We start from the raw sequence: 14270 nt of genomic DNA, 5'->3' as shown, positions 1-14270 counted from the left end.
ACTGAGAAATATCTAACTGGCATTTTTACTTACAGTATATAAAAAAATATTTTTTTCAGAACTAAAAATTATCACCTATTGATCCGATGGCGATGGTGCCAGGTCACGCTCATGCCTTAAATTTTGGGGCTCCAAAACAGCTGTAAGTCACGAAACAAGATCCCTAAAAAATTACTTTCTGAAATATCCAAATTTATTAGTTTTTGTATGTTTATTTAACGATCTTGCACCAGAGGTCAGGGTCGACATTAATGACATGCAATTTGGATAAAACATCTTCCTCAGTTTGTCATTCAAAGAACAATATTTTTTATTTCCAACTAGATATAAGCTTTTTTCGTTTTCCTGTTATTACTGATTCTGAACCGTCATAGAACTGTGATGCGTATGCGCAGAAGGAAATATGAAGACATTATTTCATTTGCGCATGCGCTGCAGAGTTCTAGGACGGTTTAGAATCGGTAATAGGAAAACTAAAAAAGCTATATACTAGGGCTGGCAAAGCTTAGTCTTGGGTCCAGATTTCCAGATTGGTATGTAAGAAGAGTACAATGCGTTTATAATGTACTGAACAAAGAGAGGACAGTAAACACGTTGCCAAACGTACGAAATAAACCGAAAAACTGTGCACATATTGCTAAGAGACGTGGAAGCGGATATAGCAGATTTGTCGTAGTCGAGCGGCCGACCCAATCAGTACCTCTGTCAGTACTTAAAGTTCTAGGGAAAGGTGTATATCATGCGTTCAGCTTCACGATTTAATTACGTCTCGTGATACTTAATTTGTTTATTTATTAACGAGTCGTTGTAATTTTCCCTATAGCTTGACTTTTTTAAGAGCAAGTTAGAAACACTTGCATTTTTGGTAAAAATAAGTGGAATTGAGTGGGTTTCAAAAATCGATATCTCGAAATCTATTAGAAATAATAGATTGTAGTTTTTCCAAGAACTTTGTTAATATTTCTGCTGTATTTTCTTTGTAGACAGTATGTGAAAATCTTCATCAATAAAAAAATTACACGATTGCTAAAAATTGCTATGCTCTAAAAGTAATGTAATGGATGGATTGTTTACAATTTTTGAATGGAAAAAACAACCTTATCGATTTTTTCTTATGTAAACATATTGTAAAATATCCGATCTTGAAAATAAAAAAAAGTTTCAATATCTAAAGTGGTTCTTGAGTTATGGCCTGTTATGTGTTAAAAAGTTGAGTTTTTAAATTATCGCGATTACTGACGTTTTCTCGTTATAAAAAAAATGACACCTTAATGATATCCTTATAATTCCATTTCAGATGCTCAGAAACATGTCTAATGATTTGATCTAGTTATCTCTTTTAAAAAAAGTCTTTTAAAAATAAGCGGTTTGCGATCGTGATTTTGCTTTACTTGATAGGGAGTGGCGTATCGGCAACGCCGCAACAGCACACCGTCGCGCGTCGCGTCGGTCGGTCGCATTTCTCTCACTCAGACTTAATAAGGTCCTTATGCGATTTACTTCCACACATGTAAATGCCGACCCAAAAGTAACAGTTGCCAGCACGGTATAATGTTGGCATTACTGATTTTTTTTACAGTATTTTATTTTCAAAATGAAATATTTTATACCAACTTTTGATTCATTGTGTGGGTGTAAATAAAATAAGGATACGAACCTCGGAGGAAAGTTTACCTTACTGTCTCGGGAATTTAATCTCTCGTTAATCTCTGGACAATACGAGAGTTGTGTTTTATATTTTGCACATAGAGGTAAAAAAAACAGTAGATAACTTTTAAACACTATTTATTATTTTTCGAAGTATTCTCCACGAAGGGGAATGCATTTTTGCTTCATTTCGAAGCATTTCTGGAAACAATTATTCCACTAGCCAGTTATTCCTAGGAGTAGCTACTCGCTACAAATCGAAATAAGTAGACATAACTTTCAAAGTGGTATAATGTGCTTACCAATCAAACCTACTTCTCTGGATGCAGTCAAGGGTTATAAAGGACCTTTATTGTCACGTTCTCGTTTAAAATAGTTTATCAGGAAAGCTACAAGCTCTCTGCTTCGACTGTTTAAATGTTTCGGCATATTTTCAACACACAATTTCAAGAAATGCAATACAAAAACTCGAAAATTTAGTTCTTAAAAGAACTCTTTGTTCAAATACAATTTTTAAAAAAAGACTATAAAAATTGGCCATAAAAATGAGAATTACTCCTAAAGATTCAACAAGAACACAATATTATACAAAATAATGACTGACATTAGGATAATTGACAAATAATAAACGACAACGTTGCTGATCGCGGCGGAATGTGACCAACATGGCGATAATACAAATCGTTTTAAACTAATTTTTGCAGCTTTAATCTAAATAAAATATCTGTTACAATAATTTGCTCTATAAAGTAAAATGAAGAACTGCTCGGTACATTAAATTATACAACAAATTTAAATATTTTTGCCAAAATTTTATTTAGTCAGGTTTATAGGCTTTAATATCAATTTCGATTATAGTCTGTCCAACGATAAGATCCTTGACAGTGATAGATGTGTCTGCCATTTTAATTTCAAAGTAGTTTATTTTATCTTACAAAGAAATACGTTGGTATAACTGGAACGCATAGCAGGAAATAAATATATTTAAAATTTGACTGATAAGTGATTACTTCAAAATATTGTGAAAAAAAACTGTAGGATTACTATAAAACTGAAAAAATGTAATGGAGTTATTTTATTAAAAAAAAACCCTATGTGTTAATACAAAACAAACAAGAACTAAAATAAATAGATTGGTATGGGACGTCATCTGATTTTCTTCTGCCATCGTCTGTCGAAATCTTACCTGAAAAAAAAAACAGAGTATACTTAATTGATGACGTACATCGGAAAATGTTTTGCGATTACCGTATGCTATTATTTATTTGTTTTTCTTTGAATTGCAGCTCACTCCCGAAGACGAGGAACGTCGCAGACGTAGACGAGAACGAAACAAGATCGCGGCCACCAAGTGCCGGCTGAAGAAGCGCGAACGCATCGCCAACCTGATGACGGAGTCGGAAACGTTGGAGACGCAAAACGTCGACCTGAAGAACCATCTGCGGGAGCTGAAGAACCAGGAACGGCTCTTGATGGAGATCCTGACGGTGCACAGGTGAGTTTGGCGAAATCGATGCCTTATAGTTTGTGTAAGGGCCGACCCTGCGTGTTACAGGCCTCAGTGTCAGCACGAGATCGGGCCAGCTACCAAAGAGAGTTTGTACAAGTTACCCCCGGTGGCGTCGGTGATGGAGCAGCATTCCTATAGTAGAGCGGCGCAAGACAGCCCGCCTGATTTTCGAAGTCAACACATGGAGGTACGTATGAAGTCATATATAAAACATACATACATACATATAGAATGTTCAGCCACCATTGAACGTCACGTTATATCTTGTCGAACTCTCTCAATCACTTGCCAACCAGATGAAAGAGCTTGGGGACGTCATTACGGCATTTCTTAAATTTCATTGCAATTCAATTGCATATTCTTTTTAGTAATTCTCATTGTCATTTGATTTGGGGTCAGTGGCGGAGATAGAGGGGGACCCATGGGACCCTGCCCCCCCCCCCCCAAGATCTATAAATTGGGTTAATTATTAAGTTCTTGGGTTAAAAATGGCGCTCTAAAAAGCATATTCTACATTACCTTTTATTTGGCTCCCCCCTAAAATATATTCCGGCCCCCCCTAAAATAAATTTCTGTATCCGCTCCTGTTTGGAATTATAATTGTATTTCAAACTGCAGGAAAGAGGATTGGGTATTAGATACAAATACGACGGCGGTCTATTCAACATAGACTCAGGGCAAAAACACGTACAGGGTGTCCCACTAAGCTCTCGGCTGTATCTCGGAAAGTATTAGCCGTAGGGGCTGCGGAAAAAAATATTTATAACTAAAGAGGCTATGAGAAATTGCTGGAAATTATTTTCAAGTTTGTAGAACGACCGCTAGGGGGCGCAACTGCAACAAAAGATAAGAACGGAGTTTTTACACAATTTTGCCTAGAGAAGTTGTACTATAAGTAATATCTTCTTAATCTTCAGTAAATTTTGAATATTTTTTGTTAGAGCCATTTTCCCCTATCTACCAAAATAAAGTGGTGGGGGAAAGTGAGATCTATTTTTATTTGAATATTAATAACTCTGTACTGGATGATCGGAATCCAACCAGCGAGGGCTCGTTTAAAAGAGCGTTTCTTTCTCTATATTGTACCATATAAACAATAATAATAAACTTTTGAACGTAGACTCTAGGGGGTGTTGTGTTACAATTTAACAAACATTGCGCGTTTTTTCAAAAAAATTAAATGCAATAGTGTATGTAATTTTAGCTGATCGTAAAGAGTAGTAAAAGATTAAAAAGTCAGCGAAAACCGCATCTTGATATCTTCTTTCAAACCGAATATATTAGCAAAATTAAAATAAATACCAAAAAATAAGCCTTTAATTACCTTATTTTTACAACACGGTATCAGTAGCCTTCTTGATTATGGCCTATTCTAACAAAAAATAAGATAGATGATTGCTTTTTCAAAATGCCAACAACTTCAACTACTTCAAATAATAAAAGCAATAAAAAACGCTGCTAAGGCTATCAAAATGTTGATCTAATAACAATTTGACGTTTATACTATTACGTCAAAAGCAACTTTTGTCCAAAGCCTACCATGACTTCACTGAATCAGCGTTTCTTGTTCACTGTTATTAATATCTTAATTATTAGATATTAATACCTCTGATATTATGGTATTCTGGTATTTCGTCGATTTTAAAATAAACTAACTGTTTCTATCTTATTTTTTGTTAGAATGGGCCTAATCAAGAGGGCTACTGATACCGTATTGTAAAAATAAGGTAATTAAGAGCTTATTTTTTGGTATTTATTATAATGTTGCTAATATCTTCGGTTTGAAAGAAGATATCAAGATGCGGGTTTCGCTGACTTTTTAAGCTTTTACTACTCTTTCCGATCAGCTAAAATTACATATACTATTGCATTTAATTTTTTTGAAAAAACGCGCAATGTTTGTTAAATTTTAAGACAACGCCCCCTAGCGTCTATGTTCAAAAGCTTATTATTATTGTTTATATGGTATAATATAGAATGAGAAATGCTCTTTTAAACGAGCCCTTGCTTGTTAGATTCCGATCATCCAGTCCAGAGTTAACAGGGATTAACAGATCTAACCTTCCCCCACCACTTTATTTTGGTAGATAGAGGAAAATAGCTCTAACAAAAAATATTCAAAATTTACTGAAGATTATAAAGCTATTACTTATAGTACACCTTATCTAGGCAAAATTGTGTAAAAACTCTATTTTCTTATTTTTTGTTGCAGTTGCGCCCCCTAGCGGTCATTCTACAAACTTGAAAATAATTTGCAGCAATTTCTCATAGCTTCTTTAGTTATATTTTTTTCCGCAGCCCCTACGGCTAATACTTTCCGAGATACAGCCGAGAGCTATTCTTAGTGGGACACCCGGTACAAAATTCATCACAGAACTTCAATACGCTGATGACTGCGCTCTAGTTGCAAAAACGTTACAACAATTACAAGAAATGTTGAACACATATACCTGGGCATACGAGGCTTTAGGCCTTAAGCTGAACATCGATAAAACTAAAATCATGTGCACTCCCCCGGAAGACACAATGCTATAAAAATCGGGGAAGAACTATTGGAATATGTAGCGGAATTCAATTACCTCGGCCATTTGATTTCGGAAAAGGTCAGTATCGACTCTGAAATTCAGCACAGAATTAGCAGCGCCCCAAGAGCATTCTGGAAATTAAAAGATAGGGTTTTCTACAATCATGACTTGGAGCACAAAAACGAAACTTGCAGTGTACCGAGCAATAATAATCCCTACCATGTTATATGGAAGCGAAACCTGGGTGCCGTACCGCCGGCACACAACAATTGTTAATAATCAAATGTTATTACCATGTCTCAAACGTACTGGTCCTTGAAAAGGCTAGCTGTGAGAGTGTTGAAGTCATGATTACAAAATCCTGCTTAAGATCGGCTGGTCACATATGCAGAATGCAAGAAAACCGCCTAGCAAAATCTCTGCTTTACGGTGAGCTGGTAGACGGTAAGAGTAAACCGGGTGGACAACTTAAAAGGTACAAGGATATTTTCCACGAAGACCTAAAGAAGATATAAATACAGAACGAGTGGGAGAAGCAGCGCACAATAGATCGCAATGGAGAAGAACTGTAAACTCAGTTAACAGCGACAACCAAAAAGTAAAGAGGCAACAAAGCAATGAGATTTTAGAATGTCCGGAGTGCTGAAGAGAGATAATATCACGTATCGGGCTTTTCAGTCACAGAAAAGCTCATGAAATAAAACGTCCTGAGTAACTATATCCTGTTGCGTGTCAAATACTCATCGGCGACAAACAAACATTTAATTTTTTAACAAAAATGTTATGGACAATGTGTATTTTCTTTGCCTACTAGTCAAATTATAATAAGTTTAGATATATGTTTGTGAAATCTTAAATGTTACGTTTTTTAACAAGTTAATTTAAGCTGATTAATGCACAAGGACATATTGAAAATGAAACATTCCTCATTAGCTAAAATATATAGCCATTATTAGAAACTATTAAATAGCTTTAAAATAAACATTAAAAGGCTGACTTTGTACGACTCCATAAAAGACTTAAAACCATTTAGCTTGATTGCTTGATATTGCCTACGTACTAATTTAAAAAATAAATGATATTGAACATAATAAGAAATTTTAATAAATAAGTATTATAAATACACGGTGTACCATATAAAAATGCACACTATCTTGTAATAGTCCAGTAAATGAAGGTTGACCGGGACTTTTCAGGCGGACTGTGTACCTTTTGGGAAGTATATAGTTTAGTGGAAAAATTCTAACACCGTCCTGGCCGAAAAATCAGTTTTTCGCAAATATCAGCCAAAATATGCAATTTACAATTATTTCTTAGAATAAAAAATAAAGTTTAGGTAATTATCTACAAAAATGGTCCTTGTCATTTTTTACGTAGAATTAGTAGTTTTTGAGATATTCCGCCTTGAATATCACTGAAAGTCTTAACGCTCCGGAGTTAGAGATCTCATAAGCGTATCATGGATTGATAGGACAAATTGTTTAATAACTCGGCTAAAATTTAACATTATTTTATGATTCAAAGTTCATTTAAAAGATAGAATCAACAGTAATCACATTTTGAACATTGTTTGAATTTTGTCATATTTTATGATAATAAAAAAACCGCGCAAACATTCCTTGGCTCAAAAATTTTCAAATTTTTACAAATTTATTCATATTTTTAATAATATCTAATAGCTTATTTGTCAATTTTTTTTAACAGTTGTTCTTAGGGTGAGTTGTTCTTTCAAGTATTTGTTCAAGCACATTTTAATAAGAAAACAATTATTCGTGAGTGACTTTCAAATTTTGAGACATTTTATCTAGAATCCATCTTTATAAAAATCTTTCTTTCTAGATTTTAACACGATCTAATGGCGTGTCTGTTTCAAACCAACTGACCTACTCACGAACCAGTTACAGCAAACCACCCAGTATAATAGTGGAGGACATCAGCGATTACGACACCCAGCAATTCATCAATTTGGACACCGTCAGCCCCTATTCTTACTCCAGTTCACCTTGTCACAACTACTCATCCAGCCAGAACTATGGAAGTAGCCAGGAACTGGATAACGGTTGTATGGCCTAACGTTTTTTTTGTTTGAATAAAAATATCTTTTTTTTTTAAGTTTTGTTATACTCTCTGGTATAATGATTTATTCAGGATATTTGGACACATACCGTGCTGGCAACTGTTACTTTTGGGTCGGTATTTACATGTGTGGAAGTAAATCGCATAGGGATCTTATCAAGTCGGAGTGAGAGAAATGCGGCAGTCTGCTGTTGCGGCGTTGCCGGTACACCTTTCCTTATCAAGTAAAGTAAAATCAGATCGCAAACAGCTTATTTTTAAAAGATTTTTTTTTCGAAAAGATAGATTTCGAAATAATATATTTTCAATAGATTTCGAGATATCGATTTTTGAGTTCTAATAGCGCGACCACTGTCGAACACCAACTCAATTCCACTTATTTTTACCAAAAATGCAAGTGTTTCTAACTTGCACTTAAAATTTTTTAAGCTAAAGGGAAAATTACAACGACTCGTTAATAAATAAACAAATAAGTATCACGAGACGTAATTAAATTGTGAATCTGAACGCATGATGTGCACCTTTCCCTAGAACTTCGTACTAGAACTAAGTACTGATAGAGGTACTGATTGGGTCAACCGGTCGAGTGCGACAAATCTGCTTTATCCCTTTCCACGTCTTCTAGCAATGCGCACAGTTTCTCGGTTTATTTCATACGTTTGGCAACGTGTTTACTGTTCTCTCTTTATTCAGTACATTATAAACGCATTGTACTCTTCTTACATACGGAAATCTCGACCCAAGACTAAGCTTTGCCAGCCCTTAGTATAGTTTTCCCATAAGCAACAAGTTTTCTGATGGTATTTCTTGTCTAAGATATATTCTCACCTTGTATATTTGTTCAAATATCCTGAAAACATACTGTATAATATGTTGAACAGTTATATAATATCATAACGTCTTAAAATGTAGAACATAAAGTTATATTTTGTTTTATAATCATTTCTAATTCATCAAATAATTGTTTTCCCGTGAAAGTTAACCAATATATTTCTCTTTTTTTTTTGTTTTAAGTTTTTTTGACCACACGGTATACTAACTTTTTATTCTTTTAAAGAATAATTGTTGAACATATTGTATTTTATTGATACAATCCTTCCACTTATCTGACTTATTAAATATTTTTCTCTTTGCCTATATTTTTTAATAGATATAGTTTATAAGATATATAGACGTATTTTTGTATTTTGTAAGTGTTCATAAAATCTATTATTATAGTGTTTAGAGTCTATTTATGAAAGTAGTGTTTTTTTATACGTTGTAATATTTGTAGGGCAGGCAGTCATCAACAGGTTTACCATTATTTTTACCACGTCAGGTAAATTTTAGTATAGTAACTAATTTAATCAAAAAAAAAAATAAGTAAAATTTCACGCAGACATATCTAATTTTAAACCGTTATACCTTCTCTTTAAAATATATCTCATTGTTTTAATTATCAATAGAATTATTATTGCATTTATTGTAAGAAAAATACACAAATTTACCAAGTCTTATATGTATACATCACGAAAAACTTGTGGTCTTTACAGAAGACTACATTAATATACCTCCTTGGCGAAAAAAATATTCTCTGCATATATTTTTCTAAACTAGACATCAGTTTTCAAAGTTATAACTAATCGTGAATTTTTTTTATCTTATACCTAATTGTTGTAATATTTTTTATTAAGAATATCTTGGCCAGTATGTCGTTATTTTTAAAGCCCTATAATTGGAATGTTACACCCTAATATTTTTTTCTGATATTGAATATTTTTGTTAATATATAACTCAAATTGAAGAACAAAAAAAAGACGTTAAATATACCGTGCTGCTTATAGCACAGTTATCTGTGCTTATATATCACATATCCATTATACAGTGTGGAACTTTGCTCTACTTTTTTTTATACCAAAACTGACTTGATAATAACTCTTTTTAATTACACAGTATTGTTATTATACTATACTTATTATTTTAATACCGAGATCTGACAAACGATCGAAAAAATGGTGTCAGAGGTGGCTCGGAAATAATGTTTTATGAATTATTTTAAGCGTCATTTCCAAGCCAACTTGATGCAATTTTTTTTCGATAATATGTAAATGAAGTTTGACAATGTTTAGTTTTTAATAATGTCGAGTTTGTTTCTTTAAGACTTGAACCAACATTTCTATTACATCAGCATACCATGTGATTGAAAAAATAGGCGTCACATTGAACTCTAAAATGAAAATCGTTTATAATTTCTGTCGTACCAACCTCTATATCTTTTGTTAAAACGTTACGTTTAAACTAATTTTAATATTCAAAAGTTTTCATATTCCACAAAACTGTTGTTTAAATGAATTCTGAAATCTTTTAGTTTTTTCATGCCAATAACTTCTGATCGTCTCTACAGAAATTATGATCGACTTTGTTTCCAAGGCTACTATAACGTCGTTTTTCTCGTTCATACTGTATACGTTACCTATAGGTTGAACTCATTTTTTGATTATACATATATTATAGTATGTCCCCGTGTGGTCTTTACAAGAGGATATAAACATTTTTATTATCGTCATTTTGCGAAAAATGGATTTTTCATAAAAAAATTTGTTTATGCGGCGTGGAAACAACAAATTTGGAACAACCAAATTTTTTATGAAGAATGTATTTTTCTCAAAATGTCAATAATAAAAAAGTTTCTCCTCTTGTAAAGACAATCCGAGGACATACTGTATACAACAATTTTTAAATATTTCAAACAAATTGATGCATTCCAAATAAAAGAATTTTTAGTGTAGACTACTATATAGTAGTAGTTTCTAATATTCTATATCCAGGTAAATAAAATTTATTTTGTTCTACTTTTTTGGTGTACTATTTTATTTGTACCTCTACGAGGGGTGGCTCAATGTTGGAATTACATGTACATTTTCTTGGCAGTCGTTGGCTTCAGTCGACTATAATAATTATATGACAGACACAATCATTGGCAGTAAAATGCTATTTTGGCAGTATACATGTACATTTTTTACTCAAGTCACCCAAGTGAGACACCCCTCTGCCTCTATACCGGGTGCGTTTCAAAAGTGGCTCACCCCTATAACTTTTTTAGTTTTTTAGATAAAAAACGAGATTTGTTATATTAGTATATAACATAAATTTGGATTGATTGACGTATTTAATTGTTTTTGGTCACTTCATGTTTCACTGGAAATGACTACAACTTTTGATTTTTAAATGCCACCCTCGGTATTTTTTTACTTTGTTCGATAGCAAATGACATTTTGAATAGAATGACATATCATATGTCAACTTTTGACATTTTCGCATATGGTTTATTTGAAATTATAACTTGCGGTTCGTAACGAAAATTTGACTCGAAATACCAAGTGTATGGTATCAAATTATTCGTAAAAAAATGCTTTTTCCAAATATGTTAATGAGCCACCCTCGTTCCATTTAAAAAAATTGAGATATTATTAAAAATACGATTTGAGCATTTTCTAACCGGCCAGGACAAGACACTAAAAACATTAGACGATCAAATCTATTTTTCCAAGGCTCCTTGGTTAAGAATTAGTGTTTCTAACATAGCCAGGACACTCTAGATTGAATTTTAAAATACGATTTTTTATTAAGCGAGAATGCCAAAAGTTGACATATGATATGTCATTCTATTCAGAATGTCGTTGTCTATTGAATAAAGTAAAAAAATACCGAGGGTGCCATTTAAAAGTCAAAAGTTGTAGTCATTTCCGGTGAAACAGGAAGTGACCAAAAACAATTGAATACGTCAATCAATCCTAATTTATGTCATATACTAACATACCAAATCTCGTTTTTTTATCTGAAAAAATAAAAAAGTTATATAGAGGTGAGCCACTTTTGAGACGCACCCGGTATATTTTACTGCCAAATTCTTAACTGTTATTTGTCACACTATGTATATTTTATATATTATTATTTATTTGATCCTAGAAATTCTATTTTTCTATCTATGTTTAGTAGTTTTTTTTTAGTATTTTGTACCTTTCTTCCAATCTGGTTGAATAGCATGTAGACTTTACTTGTTATATTTTTTTATATAAAAATATGTACTTTGTATTGTAAGAAATATTTTCTAACTCTACACGATTTTTTAGGTTGTTGAATATTTTTAGAAGGCTATTTTTTAATGTGCTTTTTCTGCGTAAATTGTTGTAGTAGCTTAAGCCAATTATTTACAAATAATTTGTGCTTTAAGACGCTTTTTTTTTTATAAAATATAAGTTATATAAAAAAATCAATTATAACATTTGGAATGCAAAACTGTTTTATTTTGTTTTCTAAAATAAAAAATAAAACTAGTTTTGTAAAAATGCTAAATTTTAAAAGACAACTTCCTACTTAATTTGTTATTTTGTGATAAGATGTAAACACATCTAAAAAATTGTAATATATATAATTGTAAGGCTTTTTACACTGGACATTTTTATTGTGCCATCACATTTTTTATGAACTAACTTTGTATTTTTGTATTAAAACAATTTTTTCATGTTCACTGAAGTTATTCTTTATTATACAGGGTATTTCATGGCAATCTATTATTTTTTTTGGATTCTACACAAAATTTTAAACACATTTTGTTACACATTAGGTTAAAATGACATTTACAGAGCAGAATATATTAAATTTTATATAAGTGCTATTAAATTATGCGAACAATACTGTTAAAAGTCAATTTAGTTCAGTCATTGGGGATTTTTGCTTGGAAAAAAGTCCGGAAGTTTTGCAATTTTGTAGGTTTTTACATTTTGGGGTCCGTAACTAAAATCCATAACATGCACATCTCCAGACTTGCCGCCGGCGCCGCCATCTTGCCAAGATGGCGCCCAAAATCGGTATTTTGTGAATATCTCAAAAACTATGCGTTTTTCGCGAAAATTTGAGGAGAGTAAAGTTAAAGAGAATAAAATTTCTTCGGTTTTATGAAAATTTTCGCTAAGGTCAACCGTTTAGGCACAAAATCCCTGGAAATTTTACAATTTTGCGTAAAATATGATATATTATGTATATATAGTCGATTTTCCGAAATCAAATGTCGATTAGGGTTCACTAAAACTAGTTTTAGTCTAGTTTCTTCAATTTTGTCATAAAACAGTGGCGTATCATTAATTCTGATTCTGATTAGAGGGATTTTGTGCCTAAACGGTTGACTTTAGCGAAAATTTTCATAAAACCTTTTTTATAGGAAATTTTATTCTCATTAATTCTGCTCTCGTCAAATTTGCGAATTCAATTTTTTTTCAAATTCCCTTCAAATACCGATTTTGGGCTCCATATTGGCAAGATGGCGGCGCCGGCGGCAAGTCTGGAAATGTGCCTTTTATGGATTTTAGTTAGGGACCCCAAAACCTATAAACCTGTAAAGTTTCAAAACTTGTGGACTTTTTTCCAAGCAGGCCCCTTTTTTGATCCCCAATGACTGAACTAATTATTTTAGATGAAAATCCCCATTTCCTTCGTATTTATGCCTCTATCTGTAACTGTATAACTGTTATGAACAAGATGTGTGAAACACCCTGTATTGTATGGCACGTTTATATTATTATTATTTAAGATTTTTTTTTAACATTTTTTCATTGAAGGCTTATGAAATTAACATTTAGCACAATTTAAATAATATTTTAAGGTGTTACTATTTTTTTCTTTCATAAGTCTTTGTTTCAAATCAAAATTATACGCTTCTATATTAAATCTTTTTGTTATGCTTTTCTACTTCGATTTTACATAAGTTACCTGTAGAAAATATACGGGTCATTGAGCTAAAAACACACGTTACATTGTTTATTATATAGTGCCTTAATATATGAATTCTAACAGAAATTGTATATTTACAACATGGATTTTATTTTCAAAATATATTTATAATTTAAAAATTTTGTTGTTTTATTTATTCTATCATGTAGTTTTTTAAACTATTATTCCTACATTCTCTATTTTAAAATACAATATTGTTCTCAAACTCTACACTTGAAATCATAGAGTTAAAAATTAAAACTTGAAATGTACAGGGTGGGTCAAATTGGACGCTATTAAATGGAAATACCCTTTTCCATAGGAGATAGACGAAAACTAATATCGGTGTCTGGAGCTCAATTTTTATCAAAAACATGATGGTGAAAACCGCATATCGATATCTGTTACCGTTTCGGAGTTACGGGGTGTTTTTTAAAATGTGCATTTTTAACAAATCGCTGTAACTTTTTTGCTATGGAAAATTTTGTATTTTTATGAAAACATTCCCAAAGCATCTTTTTACGTAGAATTTAATGGTTTAAGTATAATTTTTTTAAAATTAATAATTTAAGAATTATCAACAGAAAATTTGATTTTTTGACACCCTCTATATTTTTAACTAATTGAAAATAATTTAAAATTACCTTTCCAAAAATATAGCATACTTGATATTTTGCTCAATTTCTCTTCGAGATATAGAGTTTGAATGGCGCCGGCTCTAATGCAAAAAAAACTAGCCGGTGAGCAGCAATTAAAACGAAAAT

At 32.2% G+C, this 14270-nt stretch overlaps 1 protein-coding gene across 2 annotated transcripts in view; it reads left to right on the top strand.

Annotated features, from left to right (window-relative positions):
• The window catches only part of LOC115874590 (activating transcription factor 3), a 128986-nt gene extending 121037 nt beyond the window's left edge, over positions 1–7949 (top strand). The window contains exons 4-6 of one of the 2 annotated variants that reach the window (XM_030889788.1): positions 2934–3142; positions 3203–3344; positions 7522–7949. In XM_030889788.1, the coding sequence (XP_030745648.1) occupies positions 2934–3142; positions 3203–3344; positions 7522–7755 (585 nt within the window). In that variant the 3' untranslated portion in view covers positions 7756–7949. Of the gene's footprint in view, positions 1–2933; positions 3143–3181; positions 3345–7521 lie in introns of both variants that reach the window. The other variant, XM_030889787.1, reaches the window with a different exon arrangement.
• Positions 7950–14270: the final 6321 nt, after the last annotated feature.

This window comes from Sitophilus oryzae, unplaced genomic scaffold, assembly GCF_002938485.1.
Source record: "Sitophilus oryzae breed Bouriz unplaced genomic scaffold, Soryzae_2.0 scaffold_1297_pilon_pilon, whole genome shotgun sequence".
Taxonomy (NCBI): Eukaryota; Metazoa; Arthropoda; class Insecta; order Coleoptera; family Curculionidae; genus Sitophilus; species Sitophilus oryzae.
Note: the sequence above shows the minus strand (reverse complement) of the source record. Positions and strands in the feature narration are given on the sequence as shown.